This window comes from Coccinella septempunctata, chromosome 2, assembly GCF_907165205.1.
Source record: "Coccinella septempunctata chromosome 2, icCocSept1.1, whole genome shotgun sequence".
In the NCBI taxonomy this organism is placed as follows: Eukaryota; Metazoa; Arthropoda; class Insecta; order Coleoptera; family Coccinellidae; genus Coccinella; species Coccinella septempunctata.
In genome coordinates, this window is record NC_058190.1 from 48,245,484 (window position 1) to 48,272,873 (window position 27,390).

Here is a 27,390-nt window from a genome sequence, read left to right on the forward strand (position 1 = left end):
ACGCAAAATATATGATATAGAATTTTCCGAAAAAAATTGCTGTCTTAAACTGGTATACCAATAGTCGCAAAATAAATCTGAGAAAACTGAAAAAAATAAGCATTTTCTGCGGATTTTTTCTACACTTTTTGAATTGGCTCTTAAGTTATTTTTTTTTATTCCTTGAAAATTGTTAAACCATAAGCAAGTCCTTTCATTTCGAAAACTTTCTTGTCTCTTGCAATTTTTTTTATGAATCGTGATTCTACTTGCTTATTCTAATAGTACAACAATTTTCGGTTAAGGTTTTGTGGTTCTAAAGTCAGTAAAAAGTTCAGCAATCATAACTGAATAGCACCAAAATTTCTGAATGTCGCCTCCTTTAGAATATCTGCCTTATTTCCATTCTGTCGGTTTTCAGAAAAAAATTTAAAATTGCTTTTCAGGTGTCATCTTAAGGAAGCTGTATCTAAGCGGAGAGAGAAAACTCACAAAAAGTTCCCAAGAAAAATGGATATTTAGAAGATTTAGACGTTTAGGATTTTTCAAATATATTTTCAAGTAGGTATACCTATATCCAGTTTTAATTGAAAGTCAACACTACTTAGTACGAGGAAAATAGGTATACCGATCAGAAAGTTTTATTTGAATATGTTTGAGATCGGAATCGAGTATCAATTACTATGGGACGTGTATAATATTTGCGTTCGCCAACGAACAGGGAGCTAATGGCTCAGGTTTTGTTTGTTTACGTGACCAAGAGGCCAAGTCTTTCAATGGACATCTGTTCTTTATTCGAAAATCGATTCAGAGCCAGTTTTTGATTTTTCAGAGTCATCTCTTTGACAAACATAAACATGCACATTGGCGTAGGGCGAATAGTGGTACCAGGATAATCATTTCAGTCAAACTAACTCACAAAAAAGATTTGGATTTGAAAATTATCATTTCCATGTATCTTCAGGATATACAGGATGAGTCTTTGACTCGTACACATATTTTAACAGTAGATTCTTGAGGTCAAAAGAAACACTTTTTTCCTTTACCATTTTTTCCGAATAGGCTCGGTTTGAAAGATACAGGATGTTGAAAAACCATAAAAACGATATTTTTAGTTCTATCTCACAAACGGTGTTATCGAATGGGATGAGTTTCGGAATATAATTTTTCATTTATTTGATGAATCTTTTTCGAATACAAGATATCACCCACGTCTTCCAGTTTTCTCATTATGACCATTACGTACCATAAAAATACCAAATATTCAAAGAACCCAACTCTTGAAACTAAGTTGGACGGCTATCCAATGAATATTTGCACATTTCGTAAAATGGAAGTATTTTCATATTTTCTCTTAATTTTTAAAAAATTAAGAAGTACCTATGTATGAAATTTGAAAAATTGGGAACTTTGGCTGAATACAACTCTGTTCAAAAGATCCACAGATGCATGTGTAGTGTTTTTGTTTGTTTCTCCAGGGGTGGCATAGAAAGCTCATTATGAAAATCTAGAATGGACGAATCAAAAAAAATTGTATAAGAAAAAGTGTTTCTTTTGAATTTCAATTTCGGTCAGATAACTCAATCTCATCTAGTTTTTATGCATTTTCAATGAAAATGTTGACCATTCCATTCTCAATCACATTAGACCAATTCTTCGTAAAAAAACAAAGTTTCGTTTCCTTATAGAATCAATTTAAGTAAAAAAAAAATCGTAACTTTTTGTTGGGAATTTTCGAAAATGACGAAAATTACGTATTTACTTATTAAGCAAGGAAGGCACCCTTGATTGAGATATTATAAGTGAACAAAATATCCAGGCACATCAGGCACCTACCTACCTACTTATATTCATACTCCCACCAAAATATTTTTCCTTTATCAAGTTCAGAGATCGATAAAATAGTAACGAAACATTAGTCTAATAAAAGATTTGAAAGAACTATAAATAAAAAAAAAAGCAGCATTTTTTTCTCACAGTTATTGTTGAAACAAAAAATAGTGGGATATAGTGATAAAAAATATACCTAACCAAAAGATATAATAAAAATAAAATAATTGTGAAATCAAAAAAATGTTTCAAGCATTTTTATTATTGATATGAATATAGAAATTCAAAAGAGTGAAACGAAAATTTCGAAAAAATAGTAAGTTATGAAATAAAACAACCAAAACTTCGGGAAAAAACCAATCAAATGAAATGAAGTATTATGAAGCAGAAATGCCAAAAAAATTTCGTTTTTATTTTTTAATATATTTCATTGGTGGGATTATAAAAAAATTAAAAAGTGTAACCAAAATTTCGAAAAAATAAATAAAAAAATTGAATTAAGTATTGTAATCAAGATAAGCTACCTAGGTATAGACCAAAATTCACCTTTCTATTAGTCAGCTTGATTTCATTCCTGACTTTCGACAATGAGAACAATAATTAGAAGAACAAAATCATAATAAAAATAGGTAGGCATGCAGTTATTTGTGAAATCCCTGAATCGTAACCTCAATTGCTAAGATATTAAAAAAAATGTCATTTTTTTATCATGATTCATGATTTTTCTTCAAGAATAATCATTCTTGTTGATAATGATGATGATGAGTTATGAGTGATAAAAATAATTTCAAGCAGATTACATGCAGATCGGACTTTCTTCATTATAACAACAAAATATTCTGATTGCATCGATCCGACTGCAGGTCCTATACGGAAACCCTCCGAACAATTCAAATTAGCGCGGATGCACTAGATGAGCGTGTAATTCAGAAAATTTCGTTACAATAGAGCACTTCAAATACGTATGATTCCGTGAATTAACTAGCAAATTCGTTATATCGCAACGCCTGACGACCGGCGCCCCTATCCCATCTCCACCTACGGCCCAAATTCGCCCGACCGGCCGGAGGGGGTTGCTCGGCAACAGGATAGCGCACAGGGGTGGAAGGCGGAGCGCCGGGCGGAATCCTCCAATGGCGCGGCGAGAAATTAGAAGTGAGGGCAGCGCGTGTTGTTCGAGTGTAATGTATCGTCTAATGTTGCTGTAATGCCCGATATTATCGAGATAATACATTTCAAATCGTTTAGTTTATCAACGACCCGTTTCACACACGGTTGTCACCACTACTCGCGCGCCAGTGGCATGACATCGCACTGCTACCGTCTTATGCACGCTGGTTTAACACTGTGATATGTCAAATTGTTGAGACTTAAATATATAAACGTGTTGAGTGATCTAGTGAGCGATTCATCATGAACATGTCGCATTTTTCGGAAGAACAGTCGAACTTGTTGCAATCAAGGGACAGTTACCACGCGCAATCCAGGTCCATGGACACCAAGATCCACGAGAGTAAGGGCTCCTTCTGCATAGACGCGCTGTTGTCCAAGAGCGACTCGGAAAGGGCCGTCAGCCCGGCCGACACGTCGCGTAGTCTGTCCCCCTCGAATTCGACGAGGAGTCCGAGTCCCCCCATCTCTCCAGGAAGTGAAGAAGTGCCCCAGACCACCGGCTTCGTGCCCCGTCCCGGACTCTTGAACCATTTCCACCCCGCTGCGGCTTCTCCTAACGGGGGCGGCTTTTACGGGTATCACCTCCAGGGGCAGCCTGGGTCCACCTCGGCCTTCTACGGGATGGAAGGGCAGAAGGTGCAAGTGGCCGCCTCGCACGGCCAGCTGCATCCGATGCAGTTGGAATGGTTGATGGCGAGGACCGGGATGTATTTCCCGAATCCGAGGTTTCCAGACTTGAGCGGTAAGTTGTGAAAATGATCCTAGAAAAAACGATTTAGTTTACCTGATAAACACGAAATCATGTATTAATGGTCCCTATTAATGCCCGATTTCTTATTAATGCATGATTGTCGAGGTTGTCAAGTGTTCATAAATAAACGTGAATAATTGTACGAGTGCATCAAAATTTCCGATAATTTTACATGACAGCATGTTGCCAAAAAACTGCATGAATGAATGAATGCAGTTTTTCAAGGGTAACACGCCGAAATGAGAAATTATCCGGTCATTTTGATGAACGAGTGTAATTCAGGAGAATTTTTCCCTCCTGTCAAAAATCCTATGTATCAGTGCAATAATCACACAAAATGATATAGCGATACTGGCATTGTAGATATAGCGAAAGAGCTCTGCGATAATTGCACATCAGATCATATCCATGGTAATTTCATTCCACGTTAGTCAAAAACATTATCTTGTCACCTTTTTGTCGTGCTTCATTGGGAGCTATTGAAGAAACAGTGTTGGAAAACAAACCAAATAACACAAAACAGAACAGAAAATACGTGTGACGTCAGTTTAAGAGCTTCTGTTACCGAGAAGAAATATATTTTTTCCGCCGACCTCTTAATAATAGCACTATTTAACATAGACGAAATCAGCTGTTAATGAACCCTTTTATTGGTTAATTTCCTATTAATGCATTATTGTCATGGGTCATCGAACATAAAAGTATTTAGCAGCTTCTCAAATAATTATTTCATTTGTATGTCGCAAGAGATGAATTGTAGAGGTTGCAGAAAAATTATGATGGTTAGAGAGTAAACAATATATCTATGTACTACAACTCCAGCTTCCACCAGCTCCACACATTCTTTAACAGATATTATACGGAACGATATCAATGTGATTCACTCAAAACGTCACAACTCGAATATGCCCTCTATGGACTTCTCGAATTGTTCGATCGGCCGCATAAATATCAACATTCCGATATGAACATAGAAAATTTATAAGGTGTCAAATTTGACTAGGTATCGATAGAAAATTTTTGCAATCTAGAATTCACATTCAATTCAAAATGTGGTCGACGAAAAATCTACTAATCAACTCGTTTATTAATTCATTAATTGTAATCGCCCAATTAATAAACGAGTTGATGCTTTCGAACATTAAAATATCTCAATCATTAATCGCTTTCATTAATAACCTAGTTGATTAAATAACTATTATTTGGTAACAATGTCAATATTAACTGACTGGGATTCAATATGAGTATAAGGAAAATGGCAATGAGTATACAAAGAATAAACTGTTAAAACAATTTACGTAGGTAGGTATATAACTGCTAAATTACTGATGGAAAAATATTCACTGAATACAACATCAGTTTCAACACTTTTACTTCTGAGTTCAAAGCAGCCAGAGAAGCTAAATCTGTGCATTACACATCTGTGGATCTTTTAAACAAAGTTGTATTCAGCCAAAGTACCCAATACCTATTTCAAATTTTACATTTACTTTCAATTTTTGAACATCAAATTACTCGAAAACGGCGTATTATACGAGAAAATATGAAGAATAGGTACTTTTATTTTACAAAACGTTCAAATATTCATTAGATAGGGTCCAAGTTAGTTTCAAGAGTTGAGTTCTCGACATTTTCGGTATTTTATCGTACGTAATGGTCATAATGAAAAAACTGAAAGACGTGGGTGATATCTTGTATTCGAAAAAGAGTCAACAAATAAATGAAAAACTATATTCCGAAATTCATTCCACTCGATAAAACCGTTTGTGAGATAGAACTAAAACAAAATTTTTTTATGGTTTTTCAACAGCCTGTATCTTTCAAACAGGGCTGATTCAGAAAAAATAGTAAAGGAAAAAAGCCAAAGTTTCTGGTTTAAATATAAAGGATATCATGCTTACTCAACATTCATTACGAGCTACTGCCATCTCCAATCTCGCAAACAATAAAAAAATATTGAAAACCTTCCTCAGACCTCTTTAAACCTGCTTATTTTCAGTACCCACCTGGCCCAAAATGATATTCTGAAGGTGAAGTCAAGTATCAAGTCAAGCAATTGGTACCTCATGTTGTTTGACATGACAGAAATGTTTTGTTCCTTGAAAAAGTCGAATCAATCAATGAGGTCGGATTGAGAAATTGAGGCATTAATTTTTTTCACACAAATCATATAAAAGATCATTTCATAGTGTTGAATAAAAATTTCACTGAGCATATACCTACCTATAGCCATTTTCTTGTAATTTTCACTCAAAATGAAGAAAACTGCGAATTTCAAGAACTAAAACCGTTAGCATTATCCCCTAGTATTTTTCAGAGTCCCAGAAATGAAAAATATGAGGAATGTTATTGATTAAATCACATCAATTCAACCCTGTTTTTTAGAACTAGCATTGTTTCGTAAGAAACCATGTCAATCCACCCTTGTATATAGAAAAAGTTGCAATAAACTTGGAAACCGTTTGTGAAGTCAAGGAATTCCGCAAGGATGACGGTGGTGCTTGAAACCCACAAAGAAAATTTGAAGTGTGCTGCGTATAGGAACCGACCTACAAAACCCATTCAACGTACACCAAATGGGGGAAATTCACCTCCGTTAGATCGGCATCGAATCGAAATTAGATTCGCCTCGATGCGGAAAAAAGATTTGCGGCAAATTATTGCATATTATGCCCCAAAACGCCTTTCAATGCGTGCACTCCATTCACGGCCCTCTCTACCTACTTGAGGGCCACTTCTGCCGGCCAGGGGAAACAAGAAAAGACACACAGATATACGTGTTACGCATTGTGGCGTCCCAAAAAATTCGCCGGCATGAAATTGACGTTTATTGTTGGCGAGAGGTCTGACTCTATTGCCAACGACACCTGGTAGAGAAGTTCGATGTGAATGGATCGGCATCGATCAACGAAATTTGTTGCTAGTTAGGTTATTAGAATGGAATGGCCAGTCCCATTGATGCGAGCTCGTGAATGAACACTTGACTTCGTGAATGGGCGATCTTTTCGAAAAGCGAATAGTAAATTCTTGAACTGGAGTACTACGCATTGTGGGATATAATGTCCTTTTCGAAAAATATACCTCGTCAAGTGCAAAGGTATAGGTTGTTCGCTTGTGTAAGAGAGCATTTATTTTAGATAATACCGTTTAAATTTTACTCAAACCGAATTCATTTTACTCATTCAGTTTTGGTCTTCTTCCCGAAGGGAATGCCATACAGGGTGTCCTGAAGTAATATACGTTAAATAAGGATCGAAAATCGAAAAATAACCCTATTCTTCTTAATAAACACAAGGGAAAAAAGGATTGTACCTGCCTACAATAATAGATAATTATCCTGGTCGTCCTCAAAGTTTTTTATTAAAAATTTTACGTATCATACCTATTAATTCATGAGATATTTATGGGAATAAATTCGATTTTTTCAGCTCCAAAATTTATAAATAATAATTTATTTTGGTTACAACTATTTATATCGAGTTTGTTGATAGCATGCTATAGAGATTGCTGAAGTTGGAGTGCAAAATCTATTTCCAACACTCACATTTAGAGCGGTTCTAGAAAATCTGGACAAGAGCATGGTAGGGTTAGAGATTCCATCAAGATTCACCGATAATAATAATATAGTAAAAGAGCGTTATAAGACTTATAAAGGAAAGTTGAGGCTCTGATATGATGACCGACGCTGTTAGGACTTGAAATGAGAGGTCCTTCATTTAAAGAAATCATATTATAGAAAAAATACATTGTTTACCGGGTATAGGAAAAGTCCAACATTCCTGGATGACTGTGGAAACACAGAGTCCAGGAATGTGGCATTTCCTACGAGGTAAACATACAATTTTTAGGCAAATCGTTCAAAATTCGACAGATATTCATCAATTTTGAAAAAATCGCGAATTATTTCATTCATAAAATAAACGGTGCTTTGAAATTCGTAATGAAATTGGTTGCGTTTCTATGGAAACGTATTAATGTTGAATTGTCAAACTTGACGCATATAAATTTAATTTCTGGTGTTTTCGGAAACAAATCGGTGTAAAATGATAAGTGATGATGAATTTTCCATTTCTGGGACTCCTCCAGAGATGGTTGAGTCAGTGAATACTGCTTCATTAGAATTATTGCCAAAAAAATCAAGAGAAAGGTATGAATATACATATAAACGTTTTATGGATTATCTCAAGAGTAAAAACACGTGTTCTTTCTCAGAAAATGTTGTTATTGCATACTTCTTGTCAAATAACTGTAAATACATTGTATAACAAACTGATTTCAAATTGTACTCTGCAATGCATCGAGATCTTCAAAGTATGAATTATTCTTGTTAGCAGGGACCACCTGTAATAAACCTGTAATAAGTCTGAAAATTTTATGGATTCAATTGATTCCTTTTTTTTGGAAATTTTTCGATAGTCACCTTTCGAGTAGATTATCTCTCAATTACAATAACCGTAGATGGAAATGTGATACATATTCCGAAAGAGCAACTTCTCTAGTAATATCTCTGAAAATTTTATGGATCTAGATGCAGTCGTTCGGTCTTGACGATTATTCAATTGATTCCATCTTTTTGGAAATTTTTCGATAGTTACCTTTCGAGTGGATTATCTCTCAAAAACAATAACAGTAGATGGAAATGTGATACATATTCTGAAAGAGCCACTCTCATTATTTTTGCTTTTCTCAAAGTCCCAGGCATGTTCAATAACATTAAAAAAAACTAGTGTTCGTATATATCATTGACTGATGAAATGGTAACGTCATTCTTTTCAATACATGAACCCTCATTAGGTAAAATGACTAGAATGGTTCTGTAGAACCATCCCATTGGATTCAAACCGTGTACCCTACGTGTCAAATCCGTGTTCCATCAATGAATTATTACGGCCAAATGGAGATCGCTCATTGACAAATTTACGAGGAATTTGATGGATTGGTTGCAAACGTGTTTGTGGGTTGTTTGTTTGAAAATCTTGAATTATTTCCACTCGAATGTACATTTAACAGAAGGATTTTTTCAACGTTCCCAGTAGTACAATTCAGTGAGAGCGAATGTTGAAAACACATGTGTCTATCGCTCGCATATTTCATAAACGAAAACTCTTAAAAATATGCCCTATTTTCAAACCGCTTTTTGAACGATATACAATATTTTTCAAAAATTACATTTTTAACGAATGGGAAGTTTCTACGAAAATTCACGGAATCCTGCCCTCAAAAGTTCTCCGAAATCAGCAGACCCTCCGGAACTCCCGTCCTCGTCTGTGTTTTGATTCGATTAGCGCTCATCAAGAGCGTTCAGCGTTATTTTTCCTATCTGCGCTCTGATCCGCAACGAACTGTAATTTGCATCATCATGACATTGTTTTCAGCTCAAAATACATATCAGGCTTCGGCCCTCTCGTTAAAATACGAAACAATTGAATACCTACGTTTAGGACAGTGGTGTCTCGTCATTATGTTGCGAAAATTGAAATTTTCACAATGGCAAATGTTTTGGAAGGGTATTTTATTCATTTTTCCAATTTCTTCAATTACCCATAAGTTTTTGAACCATCCTATGTTATGATGATGTTTGGTACTTTTTTTTCCGTAACAACTATATTATACTGGCACAGTAACTGATTTTGTTTTTAGGTCCGGATTAGGACAAACTGTTGAATAAAATTGAACCAAAAAAAAAAAACACCCTGCATATCAAAATTCCTGATATTTGATATGATATTCAAGAGAAGGAGAAAAAATTGAAGGAAATAATATTCAATAAACATAGTCAAATCTAAATTTTCAGACAACATAGTAACCAAAATTTTATAAAACACAATTTTATTCGGTATTTAGTAATTTTCCTGATTAAACTGAATCATAAGCCTATTATAAGGTCCTTATTGTTTTGGGTCACAAGCTTGAAACACAAGGAATTAACAGATTTCAAGGAATGAACAGATTTGTGTTTGGATTAAATTGTGATAATTTCAAGTAATGTCACCACTGAAAAAATAAGATTTATTTATCAGATATTATAGATATCAGACTTCTGCTTACGTAGAGTTTTGTTTGTGGCCCAAAAATTCAATCAAATTGAAGAAATTCTGATTTGCGAGGTGTTTTTTTGGAGTTGAACCTTAATTATCAATTGTTCTCTAGGCCGGACCTGAAAAAAAAATTCAGTTACTATAGGTCCTTTCGTTTGCATAGGAAGTGTAGCACTTTTCTACACTCGGTGATATTTACAATCGATTTTAGTATTCGATTGCTGATTGGATTTACATTAGTGTAGAGGAGTTGTAGTTCATCTACACCTAGTCAAAAGGAGGTGTAATATTAGTGTTCTGTGGTGTGAAATGCAAAATTTGATGTCGCGGACGTCACAGTAATCTACTTCAAAATGGATACGATTAAATTTAAAATTTGCGATAAGTTCATCACTTTACAAGAGGATGAAAAGTAACAAATCTTCTGAGAAACGTATCCATAGATTAAATCAAAATTATTACTCTATGAGCGTAATAACTTAACTTCAGTGATTTTTTCAATTCGTTTGCGTAACTACATTGAAAATCAGCAGGTTCATAGTGCAGTTCAGATTACACTACACCAAGAAACAGACGAAAGGACCTAATGTTGGTATGAACTAGTTGTTGCGGAGAATAAACGCGCCAAATATCATCGAAATATATAGGGTGGTTCGAAAGTTATGGGTAATTGAGTAAATTGACAAAATCAATAAAACACTCTGTATCTTGATTATAAAGGGAGATAGACCTCTCAAATAGAGTCATTCGGGGCAACTGTGCGCACTTTTGCCTTTCAAGCCATACCCTGTTTCAAATGTTGAAGCTAGGAAAATGAAAACAAATTCATAAGATAGAAAATTTTCTAATCTATAAGAAAACATCAAAAAGCAAACAAACAAAAACGTTATCTTTCCGCAAAAAAAAATTAGTAGTGGAAGTCGGAGTGCGTTCACATGCCCCGTAATGCGGGTAAGTGTGCGCACCCTCACGGGGTAAGTAAACGCAGTGCTTAGTGAACCACACAATCAAAACAAATTACAAAATAATGTCATCAAAATGTTACAATATTAGGGAAATGCTGTTTATTGTCAATACAGAAGCGCCTTTTTACAAGCAGTGCATTATTGTTCGTGCCACAATTCTTGGTGAACACAACACTTGATACATTCCCCTGTTGGTGGCTCTTCATATTTTTCTGAACAAATAGGACAATATTGATCGAGTCTCAACCAAGAAAATCAACAATGTCATAATTTATTCTTCACTGAGCTAATGCCCATATAATGAATAAATGAATCTATGCGCACACTTACCCGCGCACACTTTCCCCAGTGAGCCAAAATTTTAATTGACGTTCTTATAGAGTTGAGCAGCTAAGAGAACCAAAAATTTGTCATTATATATTTAGATTAATATGCGCATGATCGAATAAAATATTGTTTGACACTGAGAGACTCGGAACTTGGACCTGGCAGAATGTGCAGAGATGCTAAAAATTAACAAGAAAACTAGTGAATTTGATTGATTGCAAATAAAAAGTTAAAGAAACATGGCACGGCGCACTCCTATGAAAAACTAATATGGCGATTCTGCGCCCTTGCTTCACCCAAATGAACCCCTCTTTCATACATTGCGTAGTCGAGATATACGCACTGCGCACACTTACCCACTGCGCTCAGTTACCCCGAATGACTCTATAGGTTATTTTGTCTCATCTTCGTATTCTCTATCTGAATTCAGCTTCCACCTTTTACAGATGCGCTACCTACCGCCAGGTAGGCGGTCAATTTTTAATTTGGACCTGGCCAAAGTTACAATCTGAGCAACTTCAGTTATTATCTACCCCATACCTACTGTGGCAAATATAATTTTGTAATATTTTGCTCGATTTTCGGGTATGGAAAGAATCTGAAGTCGAGATCATTCCACCAATCATAAAAATTTCGAAAGGTCCACACAAATCAAACTGTCCCGAAAAAATCCTCCATGTGTTCATACACCACCCGACCTCCGCCATTCCGGCCTAACCCTCCCCCGTCGCTGCCCCATCCGCCCCCGTCATTAAGGCGACAATCGACGACGGAAGGACGCAGAGCGCCGCGACGCAGCTCCCATCTTCCTCGAATTAGGCCCGTTTGTTTCGAGAAACTCGACGTCCTTCCGTCTCTCGCCCAGTAGTCCCCCCCGGCCACCCCCGCAATTAGCTAACTCGATTTGGGAGATCCCTTTCGCAGCCGACTAGATCTCTTCGCAATGTGTTGTCGATGTTTTGTTCCGCAGCCGTCGCCTAAACGGATTACCACTCGCGAACTTCATACTCTTTGTTTTCCGACGGCTACGCCATTTGAATCCGGAATTACTAATTTGAGATAAAGCTCTGGTCGTTAGTGAAATCGATATTTCGTTACCGGGCTTCGCAGAGGAGGATCTGCAGAAAAACAAAACTGAACCACCCCTGGCCAAACGTCACGGTCATAAGACGTAGGAATCACTGATGGTGGCCCTGCAAAAACCAGGAACATAATAATATAGCATATTACAATTTGTTACATTTTTTAACTAGTCATGAACGCAGCACAAACTGTAGGATTATTGTCCCTCATCGGTACAGTGCAGTGTTACACATCTTAACCGGAGGATGGTGTCTATGAGCGAACAATTCTTTGAATTGTCGCCTCGAGTTTAGATATATCCGGTGGTGTACTGTGTGCTCAGGTCCAGGTCTTTGTGTTACATTTTTATCACAATTTGTTACACTAGGTCCGAATTTCCTCACACTTATGCCATTCTCAAGTTCTTCCGGTTTGGTATAGGTTCTATCTGAAACTACACTACCCACTTGTAACTTTTGAAGTAATTGTGATACCGATATGGAAGTTGGACTAAAATTTATTAAAAATTTATTACAACTGACACATCAATTCAAATCCCAATTTTAAACATTCTAAGGACGTACCACACTCGATTCAAAATAGTAGTGTATTCCAAGGAACATCGATAGTGGTCCTTAGAAAGATCAAAATTGGGAATTGAATTGATGACCCAGAAGTAATTTTGGTATGAATTCAAGGCGAAATACTTCCATCCAAAGTGAAAGAACTACATTCAATTGCAAAAAAAATGGTGCTATAAAGGTCGAACAATCTGCTCTTAGCCTATGTCCCAATAGTTATGAATCATCCTGTATACTGTGGAAAATGTCGCAATTAATACAAAAGAAATGTTCAAAGAAGCTTTCACGACAAAGGAAAACCCTCGATTGACTGAGCTGAACTGAGCGGTTGCTTATTCATATTATACGTTCAGTCTCGTTCAGTCCAACCACGTCCTTCAGCCCATCCGCAAAATATTCTCTGGAAGAATACCGACGGACGGTCGTAAGCGTGCCGATAGGTGCTGAAGGGTCGGAGACGGATAGTATGAATTAGTCCATATAAAACACATTGAAAGATATTTTGGCTGAGCTGAACTGAACCGAGACGGACGGATAATATGAACTGACCTTAAGTCTTTGACTCGTACAGATACATATTTTAACAGTAGATTCTTGAGGTCAAAAGAAACACTTTTTCTTTTACCATTTTTTCGGAATCGGCTCGCTTTACAGATACAGGCTACTGAAAAATCATAAAGAAATGTTGTTTTTAGTTCTAAAAAACGGTTTCATCGAATGAAATGAATTTCAGAATATAGTTCTTCATTTATTCGATTAATCTTTATCGAACACAAGACATCACCTACGTCTTCCAGTTTTCTCATTATGACCTTTACGTACCATGAAAATACCAAAAATTCAAAGTACCCAACTTTTGAAACTGGGTTGAGCGCTATCTTATGAATATTTGACGTTTTGTTAAATAAAACTATTCTTCACATTTTATCATATAATGTGCCGTTTTCGAAAAATTTGATGTTCAAAAATCAAAAAATATCTGTGAAATTCGAAAAACTGGGTACTTTGGTTGAATACAACTCTGTTTGAAAGATCTATAGATTATGGGTAGTGTCACAGATTTAGCTAGTTATTCTGAAGGTAATTTTGTTTTTCAAGGGGTGGCACAGCTCATTATGAAAACGTAAAATGGTTATATCTTTTTATCAGGGCCGAATCGGGAAAAATAGTATAGGAAAAAGAAGTTTCTTTTAACCTCAAGAATCTACTGTTGAAATATTTGTACCAGTCAAAGACTCACCCCGTATATAATCTTGGTTCTAGAGTAACAGGCGTTCTAAGTAGTATTATTTGGATTTTTCATATTATCGAGCTTGTGTTTTGTAAAAGCGAATAATGAATTAAGTGGCGGGTGTTATGTAATTGACAACCTCACCATCTTCTCAAGGGCTGCAACTTTTTAGGGGAAAAAAAGGCCATATAAACCTCTGGTACGGAGAAAGACACTCCAAACTTTCTCTAGAATAGACAATGACAAGTCACGTACATATCTTGCAGCACAAAATTCGCGAGTTCATATCTCGGTGAAAAATTCGTAGTATGACGTCACTTCATATATTATCCCCTCAACCTCCAACCCTTCACCCTTTAAACCCTCAACCTTATTGGATTTCAAAACTGACCAATTTCGCTTATTTGTACCTTAGAAATTCTTATGGGAATTTACATGTGAAAACTACGCTTATTGTCCTAGAACTCTTGTTGCTTAACTACTCATTACATTGTTTCTTTCTTGGGTCTTAGTTCTTAGTACCTCTGCATGAACCACCACTAGATTATGAACAAGTCTAAGTTTTGAGTGCGTTTCTCTTTTCTGGAAGAACATGTTGATTTCTCTGGTGTAGAGTCTCCATTATGTTTATCAAAGCACTGTTGTTCGTCTTCAACATTATTTCTATCAAAAACATGAGTTGCTTTTAATTTTCTTGAATATAACAAAACTGGGCCTCTAAAACAAGTGTAGCTAAACAACCGGTCAGAATGCCATGAATTTTCGGCAAATATTATCTATTTGAGGGTCAGTACTACCCTTGAGTATTGAGTATTGAGTTGAATATTCAAAGGTACTACCCAAAAATAGCAGGGTAACAACAAACAGTAGATAATCAAAGAACTGATGTCTCATCGTTCGAGATTTTTTTTCGACTCATAACTCACATTGAAAATTGGCTATTACCAGTTTCCATTGACCTCTGACATCGTGTGATGTCCTTCAATGTTGATGAAATTTCAAGAAGATCCTTGATTTCTAACGTGGATGACGATGATCAATCCGTGGAGCAATCCCCACTTTGCAATTCAGATAATCCCCCTTCCATTTGTCTTAAATAGTTGGCATATATCTACAGTTGGCAGTTTATTCGATTATTCATGGTTGTGGAAAGTGTCTGCCCCACGATTTGTCAGCATATTGCGCATAAAACCTGCTGTGGCCAAAGGGGCCGTATGTTTGCACGGTATTTATCAGTGCCGGGGACCGCTAGTGATTGCGCGCCATTGTCATGATAATTTAATATCCTAATACGTTTAACTACACCCTAATTTCGCCCTCGCTGCTTTGAGCTCCGAGCCTGATCCGAGATGACGAGACAGGGCGGGCCTGGCCTGATGGGCTCGGATTTGGACTGTCGGTCTCAAATCCTGACCTGAAAATCACTCTATATAACATCTGGATATAGGTATTAGTTATACAGAGTAACTTTTGCAAGCGTGTGAGTTCAATCCTTTTCCGCACGAATTTCCAGTCGCAAAGAGTCACTTTCCCGCACCCATAGACATAGAGACATGGACTGAGCAATGCCAGCATGAAATTGTCTATTTATTAGAAAGAGAGAAAAGCTCGTCGGGACATACCTTTCTCTTTTTTGTTCACATAGAGGTGAGTGTAGACCAATCAAAATTCTAGAAAAAGACAACTGCATTCCCGACGTGTTTTTGTCTCTGTCACTTTTTTTGACCGTATTTCATGCATAGATATAAAGGGAAGGCACAGTCCATGTCTCTATGTCTATGCCCGCACCCAAATGTTGAAGAGTAAATTAAATTCTGCAATTTCTCTATGCACCGACCTTAGACATAGACACATAGAGATAGACTATTGAGTCTCTATGTCTATGGCACCGAGCGCCAATGATGAGATAACTATGGTAACGACATGCAGAACATAGATATATTTCATGTAGGTATTTGTGTTCCAAAGAGAATATAATCTTTGTTTGACGCCATAGAATATTTCTTTTCTGCAAAGACCAGAGAGAAAGTAGTCGTTTTAACCCATAGGCATAGAGACTATATGTCTGTGTATTAACAAATAGTAACAACTCTTTGGTATTAACCCCATTGGAAATGAGCGTGTGTAAAAATTGCAAAATTACCCTTCCACCTTCGCAAGATACCCAGAATACATCCAATATCCATCCGGCACTCATGAATACAGCCCAATTATCGCTGAAAGGCTCTACCCCACCCCCAGATAACCGTGAAATCATATACAGCTAATTTATTCTCATCAAACGTCGTAAGGGTCTGAATCCACCCCTGCCATTAGCGGGGTGGATATTTGATGGTTTGCCGGCTGGAAAAAGGGGATCCAGGAACGAGTGTTATTTTATTTAGGAAATTAATTTGCCCACTTAATGTAATCAGCCGGATCATTGCCGTCGTAAATATAAAGGCCCCGCTTGCATGTACGATTTTACGACCGCGGATTGCGCGTCTGGAGAGCGCTAAAGTTATGTCCGCACTTCACTTTTTATGAAAACGTTTTATTCCCTTCATGATTAACCGATTATGTGGACGTATATTTCGGCATAACGCATAACGCTGTTTACGGATGTGTGACGGCTGTTTTTGATGGGTTTTCTGCGTGAAATTTGGGTGATCTGTTTCCAAAATTGTGTTAGACCGAAGAGGAGAACAGTCAAGATAAAGTGAGCCCGAAGAGGAAGAAACAAAGGACAATGTACAACTACAACTTTTTGACCGGTCTTCTTTTTTCGGGAAACTAATACTAATAATGCCATCAACTGCATTCCTCTAGCTTCTCTGCGTCAAAAATTAGCGAAAATTTGTCGTATAAACATACGTCGAGAAATGTTTCGTCTCCGAGATACAGGGTGTTGAAATTAAAGAAGTAAGAAATCGAAATTTAGCTGCTGCTAAACACGTCGGTGTGAATTATGTGATCAGTTCAGCAAGATGGTTCATACTTCAAACATTTTCTTAGAATTCGTATTTGAATATGGCTGTTAACGCTTGGTTTTGTTTAAGGAAAGTTTTATTATTAATATGTACCATATCAAATTTTAGCAATCTCCAAGCCTACGAATGTGTTTTATTTTTTTACTCGGAAATGGTGCCTCGTACGTCAAAAGTCAAGAAAATGAATTTGTTCCGAATTAAATAAGGATTTTGAGAGTAATTTTTATTGTTGGAAAAACCAGTGGCGAATCATTTTAATTCAATCAATTATTTTATGCAAACAGTGCTTCTTGATGCTTAAAACCTGTGTCCCAAATTAGAAATATTTCAAGTATATATAACAGAGTTATTAATGAAAAACATTTTTTCTCGATAATTTTTACACACTGTATCTCGGAAAAGAAGCATTTATCGACATATGTTTATAGAACAAACTAGGGTTTATTTTAGACGTAGAAGGCGTGGTTAAAATTTCATGGTTAAAATCATCATTAACCTAAAAAAGCCCTTTTCGAAATGAATCACGATATAGCCAGTGCGAACAGGCTGTAAGCCCAACAGATCATGGTTCTCTCTTACCGAAGTTATCTGTCATAAAAACCATCTTCGATATCACGAATAATCGAAGAAATTCTCCCGGTATAAATCAGAAAGAAAAACAAACCGTGCCGCCGGCAGGGAGATAAAGGGGGATCCATTTGAATTTTCACCATCTCTGGAAGGAAACGTGCCGCTTTAATATCGTCGATTTGTACGCATTAAAGGGAACGGTCCCCGGCTGCATCCCGCTCGTAAATATCAGAAAGCAATCGGAGGAATCGCTGGAGAGCCTTAAAACATGCCATCTACGATCATCGTTAACATCCATTCTGCAGATTTAGTGCCTCCATCGTTCCCCCTTCGTGCATGGAGGGGACGGGATCCGATTGGTCGATTAAATCAATGCCCGAACTTTAAAAAATGTCCCGGGGATGTTTTCGCCGACGGAAATTTTCAGGGGTGGGGAAAACTTGATATTCACGGTACAAAAACAACATAATATTATGAAAGAGCAAGTCATAAACTTCAATGAATTCATTTGAAGGTATAAATTGAAGTTGTTCCCCTCAAAGCTGCTAGTGCATTCGCCATTTTGCAACATCTAGATAAAGCAGATTATGGATTTTGAAAGAAGTTGCGATGTTCTGTGACCTTGAGCTCTATTGTGCCCCCATCAGAGCTGTTTTAGACTCTATGTTTGTCGTTCAACAGTTGCAATGAAACCGAAAAACTCATTGCGGTTTTCATTGTCTGTCTCGTTCTTCATCGAACGTTATTAATCATTCTCAGAATCAATCATGATCGTCGAGACGTCATGAAAGCGATAATAACCCAAACGTTAATCGGGCAATTAGTGTCCGTCGTTTGCATCTCACCCCCAACACTGACTGACACATGACAACCGCTTAATGTGACGAGCAAACAGCGAGCTCGCATCACTTTGACGTAACGTCATGAACAATGATTAATTGATGTGCCCTTGTGACTTAAAATGTATTTTTTGACGTTTAAAGTGCACTTGAAGTTGCGTTTATATTTTTATTCGCTATTGCTACTTTGGTGGCTCACCTATTTTTTTATGTGAAGTTTTTGAAGTTGATATCTTTATCATGTCAGCTGATACAGAGCATAGAGCATCTTTTATTGATATTTATAAAGCGCTTCAAATTTTGAACAACATTCGAAAAAGAAAACCAATTTCACAGAATAAAAGTCATTCACTCTGTGTGTAAGAACATAGAGAATGAATTCTTGTTTTTAGGTTTTGAATTTTGGGATTCCCTAATCATAATTTTCGCTCTATAATATGATTTTTCATTTGCTGAGGTCGATGTGACCAACAGTCACATCTTAGCAAGGGGGAGGTTTGTTTACATACTGCCTCCGTTTCTGTGTGCAGGTCCTGGGCCCCAAAGCGCTGCTCTGCATCAACCCTGGGCTCTATTAGCAGGTGACCATCTGTCGCTCTGTCACCAACCATTTACGTGTTATTTATTTTCGACTTGTAGCAATTTATATTGTTAATATCACTTCGGCTTTGTATGAAGGGTGAGCTCTGTTTGCATTTTCAATTGAACGAGGGGGATGGTAGGATACCGGACACAAAGGACCTGGCCTATATGACATCCGCGCTAATTCTTATTCATTCTGTTTAATTTCGAATTTAAAGTGTTATAATTGCTGATGGGGCTGAATTAAAAGGCAGATGTCGAAAATGGCGACTCGATTTTGGACGTGTTGATATAACGGATCATCTCCTATGGCGAACAGGACTAATTTTACTTATTATTGTCCTAATTTGCCTTTTCTTCCATCTCTGAAAGTACTCTACTGATGGCTATCAAATAGAGTGAGAAATTTTGATAATTCTTGTGTTTTTTTTCAGAAATTCATCGCCAGTTAGTCTATGAAATTTTGAAGGTTAATACCTACACATTAATCGTAGATTTCGAGACTAAGAAAAAAAATGCAATTGTCCTAGAGAATATGATATTCTCGAACTGTTCCTTGCAGCCAATTCTAGAACAATTATATCCGACCATATGTCTTATTAATACCAGCAAAACCCTTAATGACATTATCAGCTCATACTATGCACAAAGATTATCAGTTATCAGGTTAATTGGAAATATCGGCATTAATTAGAATTGGAAGCTCATCAGTTTGAAAATGAAGCTATGCATATTGACGAAAAACCATAGAATCAGATGCGAACAATTTTGTGATGAGGGGAGCAACAAACTTTATTTTCAGCAAAATGGATCAAATCCACTCATGCCAGATAGAAAATTATATACCTACAGATAGTTATATAATAAGGATCAATTAACAATTCATGAGCTTAGTGTGGTAGATTCAATTATCGATTCATTGGAGAGTTAAAACGTCGATAAAGCTGTCACAACAGAAGCCCATAATGAGTTGATACCATTTATCAATCTGTAACGCGGGGGTATCAAAAATTCATTTGTTCGTTTAGGGATTTGAAGTTTATATCCCCTCACTCGTTCACCCAGTTAGAAATTACTGAACTGAGAATCATATCATTCAATAAAGTTCATAAAACGATTACATTTAACTTCACTGTTTGGGATTCGATGTATAAAAGATTTTTAAAATTTTGTATTGAGCGGAAAGCCAAATAAGAGTTCAAAAAATTCTTCTTGATGATCTGTGTCTAAACGTCTCGCTGAATTTTTACATTCATATTCAAGTAAACAAGTCGATGACATTCACTCTAACGAAATTTTCAATATGGGAAAATAATGGAAAATAATGGAAAATATACAAGTAGATTTTTTTAAATTTCGAAACGTTAATGGGCGTTAAAAACAATTCGTCGTTGAGTATGGAAATCTAAATGTTTATAATCATAGATATGTCTATGTTTCAAATTCGATGGAGCTGTCAAGCCAGACAAACATTTTGAGTATAGTAGTTTTTATTCTATGGATAAACACATAGATAAACAGTTGTCAAGACTTTTGAGCATCATGTCAGTAATTTTTCATTTCATTCGTTTGGTATTTCTGTTTCATTCAGTGCTTATTCCGGAAATTGCACTAGAGATAATAATGTCAATTAATTTTTGTTTTCATATTCTCACTTTCCAATTAATTCTGTATTAGGCTAGGCGACACGTTTAATTAGATATGGACTTCAATAATCTATAACCAATGATTTTTTTTCTTTAACGCATGTTATAACTTGACAGTTTGTATCGAACATAGAAATACCAAATCGAATCTGAAAAAAATCTGCAGCTGGTATCGTAGAAGCCAAACACAGAATGTCAAGCTTCAGTATTCCATAGGCAACATCATTTTGAACGAATCATAGAATGAAGTTAGATGAAAAATAGACAAATAATCGCAAACAGAAAATTACGAACAAGGGTCGACCGTTAAAGTGATCACCGTCGACAGCAAACTGAGCAATCGTTTCTTTTCATCATTTTATCTCGACCAGATCCAAAGAGCGATAGAGACCTGCGAACACATACACAGAGTCAAATTGCGGAGGGTGGACTGGGGGATTTAACACCCCTCGATTTTGGCCGCACAACGGCTATGATGTGCGGTTACCGGCTAAGTTTGCTCGCTTAATTTGATAGTTAATCAGGAAAGTCTCTGAGGATCGGCACTTGCGCTAATGTTTCTACTGAAATTATACGGATGTGAATGGGCCCAACGTGCGAGAACTGCGAAAGCCAGTGGCGGGTCGTTAACTATAAAGTTGGAGTAGTTACACGTTAAGTTCGCCCAGTTCAGAAATTGGTATTTTTTGTTATAACCATAGAGTTTGGCTCTTGTGTTCGAAAAAGATTCATCAAATAAATGAAAAAGTATATTCCGAAATTCATTTCATTCGATAAAACCGATTGTGAGATTTTCATTTTTCAAGAAATTTTTCAACAGCTTGTATCTTTTGAACTGAGCCGATTCGGAAAAAATGGTAAAGGAAAAAAGTGTTTCGTTTGACCTCAAGAATCTTCTGTTAAAATATTTGTATTAGTCGAAGACTCGTTCTGTATAAATGGAGAAAATATTTCACATTTATATTTCACTATTAGGTACATTGATATATTGATTTGTCTTGAAAAAAATTACCGTGTAAAATTTAAACATTTATTTCATTTTTATCATATAATGAGTACATATAAGAACTAGTATATAAGAATATTTACAAAAATCTGTACATTATTTACAAATTAATTTTATAGTGCCTAGCATTTTTTTACATTCTCCATATCAGGAATTGTGAGACGATCAATCACCATATTGAGGAAAACTCTTGGTAATTTCCATTCACACATTCGGTTTAAATTGTCTGCACATGCATTCCTCAATTCCAACCTCATTTGTCCTTTCGCATACTTAAAATGAATATCTGGGCCGTAAATTGGATATGTGCTCACTTCAAATTTCTTCATTTCTTCAGCGATAAAGTAGTTATCGGCGTACATTGCTACTTTTTTAATACCTTTAGTCAGAAGATTCCAATATGTTACGTATGTATCCTCAAATTTGCTAGATTTGAGAATCTCAATTTCTTCATAACACGTTTTCAAGTAAATCCTTGCGTCCTCTCGTTCGCTCAAGATTTCCCCTAGACTTCTGTGCATTGCAGCCCCCTTTGAAACTTCCAAGGCGATAAATTTCAGGATAGTCCTGCTCATTTCGTCCAATTCTTCTTTGGTTACAATATGAGGTAACAGAAAATAAATAGCGTCATCTTCAGTTACCTCAAGGTGAGCACCGTGCCTTAGAAGTAATAAAGCCATTGGCTCAATATTTTTTTTCAAGCTCAGAAGAAGTGGTGTGCGTCCGCGATAATCCTTGGTTTCCAAATCGAATCCTCTATCAAGGAAAAGCTCCACCACTTCTGCAGCCTCCTCTGTTGTATCTTTTGACTGAGAGATTAATGTATGCATAGGAGTGTAACCTTTATGGGTGGTTCTAGAATATATAGAGTTATATTCCATACATTTCTCGATGGTTTTTTTTGAGTCTTTATTATGTACACCGTAACAAGCACAATGTAGAGGAGTTCTGCCCTCCGCATCTGGAATTTCCATGTTTCCCCCATGCTTGATCAGTAAATTTAGGAATTTCAACCTGTGATTATATGCAGCGCGAAGAATTGGTGTTTCTCTATATTCGGAATTCCGTCTATTGACATCGATCTTATTCATTGATAATATTTTTTTAGTTGTTTTGTAAAACCCTCTTTCTATAGCTATATGAAGTGCTGTATCTGTAGAGATTCCGTGCTGCATGTTGATGTCTCTAAGGTAATGCACCATCAAATTGAACATATTTTTACCTGAAAAATGAAGAAGAATGTTGAAACCGTTATTTTGAAAAAAATTTTAAAGCTCGATCAATTTTGTAGATGCAAATTTAATAAATCCTTTATTTTCGATGTATAAAGGGACTAATAAATAACAAATGTAGAACAAATAACAAACACACAGTTGAGGTCCGCTCAGCCGGAACTGCCCACAATATGTGATATTTTTTTTTACTTTGTACAGGTCGTACCAATAGATAATAAAAAAAAACATTAAACTCCCATATTTCTCTTTATTTATTGAAAATATGAATAGTAAATGAAATTCTTTGATAGTTTCTGGAATATATATGATATTTTATAACCTATATCGAAATAATAATTTAAAAACAATTACTCACTTCCTTCTCTTAATATTACTTCAGCAACGTCAGTCCTGAATCCGTACGGTTTTATAAACTCCTTGTAATTTGCACCTCGTTTCAAAAGAAATTTGATTTTTTCTTCATAATCAGATACAAGTACAGGCTCCTGGTAGTACTTTACCTCAAAAGAGTATAATTTTGACGTGACTAACCCCAAAGGAGTTATGTAAGGGTAACTATTTGCCTGACAGTCAACGCGAAATTTTTTTTTACGCAGCATTTTCTTGACTGATTCGAGCGTGCCATTAACACATGCTTCATGAAGTGGATCAGCTTCCTTGTCGTACAGAGGCATTTTTGAATCTTCTGTCGTTCTCATATGCACACAAAAATATTCTACTGTTTACTGTTTCTCGTTTACGTTCACTACACTACACTATCTTCGAATACTCTGCAACCCTCTCTGTGCACCGACGTCTTCGAACTGAAGGAAGAGCCAAAAATGCACTTCTTATAGTCATTCCAAGTCATTAAAATTTTCTGGAATATTCCGGGTACCTACCGATTAAAGAAATATAGTTTAAATAGCCCCCTGCAGCTAGGATTACTCCCTTTGAAATTTTATGACAGAGTAAAGGATAAGATTCATTTCAAATTATCAAACTCTAATGAAATTCCAGGGAATTGGGTATTGTTGATAACATTCTACCTTTCTAGAAATTATTGCCAGGTAGTTTTCTTTCATAAACGTTTCATGTCGGCATGAAATCACCCCTTATTCCCTTATTTAGCAAACGACATTTTCTCAGAAGCGCTCTCCTGATTCTTCTTTTCATATTTCGACCTTTCCATTTTGAAATTGATATTACACGAATTCTTCGAAATTATCGTAAATTTTCGAAAGTCATTTAAGAATTCGTTAAAACCAAACGGTTGCAGCGAGATTCATGAAATGTCGAGATTTATTACTAGAAGAGTTGCTCTTTTAGAAAATGTGCAACATTTGTATCTGCGATAATTTTTCTGGGAGATACTTGGATTGAAATTTGACATTCAAAAAACTCCCAAAAAGATTGATGAAATTTCAAGATTTATTACTAAAAGAGTATATTTTCGAATATCGAAAAATGATTTTATTTCCCTCTTTCGAATACGAATAAGTTTCAAAGTAGTTTTCTTTCAAACATAGCTTATATATTACAATTATAAATAATCGAAATTGATTCCTCACATAACTCTTGGTGAAACATGATGAATTGAATTAGGTAAAAACGAAGAGAAGAAAACACTTGACAATTTTTAATGAAAATATTTTTTGAAACGCGTGTCATGTTAAAATCGGAGACATGTGCTAGTGCTATTTGATTATTAAATGAATGTATTCTTTCTGTATTTATGCACTCAGTTTTGAAAATGGGATAAAACCCGAAACACGCGTGTCAACAAATATTTTAATTGAAAATTGGAAACTAAGTCAAGTGTTTTTTTCTCTTCGTTTTTACCTAATAACATCAACAAACGCCTTTTGTAAAATGAGGTCAAATACGATACAAAATATAAAGTATATTCGGAAAATCATATAAAATCGTCCGTTATCAGGTTCAACTGTAGCTTAATTTTATCGCCGATCCAACCCTTGAAGGAGTCCTGTGGGGGCCTCATAGAGGATTTGGTGTACGGCCCATATTATTTCGGTCTGATGTTTATTTTGTAAATTGGAATCCCTCCTGCCATTTAACGCCTCGATGATTTCTCCCTCTGTACGTTCGATTGTAATACCGAAGAGCTTAATTGTAATGCTTTTTACGAGATTAATCTTCAGCCGGCAGCATCGGAATATTTCTGATATTTTCAGAGCGTATGGTACAATTTAGCGAGCGTTATTGTTCACATCTGTCCCTTCGATTTTGCCAGAATTCTGGCGATATGTTGGTTATCTATTATAACTTTATCCCATTTGTAAATCGAAATTATCCTATAGTATAGTTATCCAAGACCAGCAGCTTTTTCCGATAGTTTTTAACAGTACAAAATCTTTTATTGATGACCTAGCAGAAGAATATATTTCGAAATATACAATTTTGTCACTACAATTCATGAATATTCTTGCAGGTTGTGGTCCAGGACATGCCTTACTAGGAAAAACAAGGAGGCCAAGGACTGCTTTCACATCCCAACAATTATTAGAATTAGAGAGACAGTTCAAACAGAATAAATATTTATCGAGGCCGAAGAGATTCGAAGTTGCAACAAATTTAATGTTGACAGAAACTCAGGTGAGTTGTTCCCAAAGGAGTTCTTTTTTGCTATTTAAAAAAATACTCGATTTTGAACAATGAAATCTATGAAAAAGTTTTCAACCTAGGCAAGACACTACTCTCCATATAAAATTCATTTGACTTATAATCTATTCATGGAACGTATCACTCTAGGGTAGATTTTACCCTATTGGAAATTTTCCATTTATTTTGCTTCATTTTCCTCTCGCGAAAACGGTAATCCTGAATAACTGTTTCGTTAGAACCGATTCATCTGCAATTATACTTTCCCTTTTCCATTATCGTTAATTGTTCAACGGCTTACGCTTTAATCAACAGATTTCGCCCAAATTCCGACGCAATTTAAGACACGAACGGGGGCTAAAAAATGATGATTTCTTGCTTGAATTCGGATTATGCCCCATCCACTTCAGGACAAAGCCCTACTTCAAATATTGGAGACGTTCCATATTTTAGCATTTCGTGTGACAGACAGCTGGAAATATGACGCTGATTTATCATCATGCCCGTTTTGCTTTCCTCTGGAATAGGGCAGAAGCGATCTTGAGATGTAGATTTATATCTCTCCTCCATCTTTTTTCATATTTCATAAATTCAATATTATACATAGGGTGTGAATGAATAGTTGAGTGGTGATTCCTTGTCAAACAGTCAGATACTGGTGTTGGTCATATTTTTTTTTGAGCAGTCCCTTTTTTCTTAAAAACCAGAAAACTGATAGAATTGAGTAAACATTATATGGGAGCGAAATGGCAATAAAAACATTTCTGATGATTGGAAAAAGCCACATCTTGTTGATAGCTTTGATTCATTTCGTACACATATATGGTCTCTTGTAATTTCTTGCTTAGAAAAAAAATTTAACAACGTTTACATGTAGCGTGAGTGGGAACTTTTACCTAGTAGGCGGATATCATGCTGATCTTATGCGGGAACAACACCAAAATTTTTTGGTATCTTTCTCGCTCCCATATAAAATGTCTGCTCAATTTTATTTCTATCAGTTTTTTGGTTTCTAAGAAAAAAAATTGAAATCTTTCCAAGTGCCATCAGAAGGCTTATGCAGGAACTGCTCAAAAAAAGTTTATATGAAAGACCCATACCATTTTTTGACAAGGAACCACCCATAAAAAAATTTTTGAACTATTTAAATTGTTAACACCTTGCATGAATGAATCCTTACAACAGAATATCTTTCAATGTTTTGTTATTTAATTAAACTGGCTTTAGGCCTTCAGTCATGTAACATTTACTATGATCCAACCCTCAAATTTAAGTAAAATATCTAAAAAACATCCTATTCTGAAGTCAAATGAGTTTTTTTTTGTGATATGGGTAGTATGGCTGCCATAAATCAAAGTCGCTATCCAATCAAACACCGTTACTCAACCTTGACTCACTTCTAATTTTTTTTTTCAGGTGAAAATTTGGTTTCAGAACAGAAGGATGAAATGGAAACGTAGTAAAAAAGCCCAACAGGAATCAAAGAGTACAAAGGAATCCGAGCACACCAACAGTACAAAACAATCGACCAACCAAAGTAGCTCCAACAAAAGTGCACCTGTACCTCCGCTAGAAACGCCATCCAGTGATAACCCTCTGCCAAGTTTGATGGAACACACCTCTCAGAACGGGCTCAGGAAATTGCCTGAAGGAGAGTCGCTCTATCGCCCTTACGTTGTCTGAAGAAGAAAATTGATTTCCCTCCATATTGGAGCGAAAGAGTTGCATCAAGTTTGAAGCATTGTAAAGTTTCCAAAAACGCAAATTTTCATAGGAAATCATGCACTTCCTAGTTGGTTTCGGGATCTTTCATGTAGACTTTTTGTAATTACAAACCACTGTATATATTTGAGAGTGAATTCTCTGTTAGATTATATTGATTATATGTAAATAATGTAATATTGAAGTTCCTAATATATAAACCATTCAGAATCTCGAAATTCTTGTATTAAAAATGAGCTCAAAAGCGAATGTTTCATTTGCAAACACCCCTATACAACAATCT

At 36.0% G+C, this 27,390-nt stretch overlaps 2 protein-coding genes across 3 annotated transcripts; one reads left to right on the plus strand and one right to left on the minus strand.

Annotated features, from left to right (window-relative positions):
• The first annotated feature begins 2,565 nt into the window (after nt 1–2,565).
• LOC123308253 (motor neuron and pancreas homeobox protein 1-like) lies at nt 2,566–27,351 on the plus strand. Its single transcript, XM_044890840.1, has 3 exons — nt 2,566–3,724; nt 25,216–25,379; nt 26,802–27,351. The coding sequence occupies exons 1-3, from the start codon at nt 3,223–3,225 to the stop codon at nt 27,066–27,068; spliced, it is 933 nt and encodes a 310-aa protein (XP_044746775.1). The 5' UTR covers nt 2,566–3,222; the 3' UTR covers nt 27,069–27,351.
• On the minus strand, nt 3,609–24,397 carry LOC123308252 (serine/threonine-protein phosphatase 6 regulatory ankyrin repeat subunit C-like). Of its 2 annotated transcripts, XM_044890839.1 has the most exons (3): nt 24,335–24,397; nt 23,140–23,661; nt 21,560–22,771 (listed from the first exon to the last, which is right to left on the minus strand). In XM_044890839.1, the coding sequence occupies exons 2-3, from the start codon at nt 23,480–23,482 to the stop codon at nt 21,672–21,674; spliced, it is 1,443 nt and encodes a 480-aa protein (XP_044746774.1). In that variant the 5' UTR covers nt 23,483–23,661; nt 24,335–24,397; the 3' UTR covers nt 21,560–21,671. The 2 variants fall into 2 exon arrangements, 1 of the variants encoding a protein (XP_044746774.1); XR_006537077.1 differs by lacking the exons at nt 21,560–22,771; nt 23,140–23,661 and adding an exon at nt 3,609–3,743.
• Nucleotides 27,352–27,390: the final 39 nt, after the last annotated feature.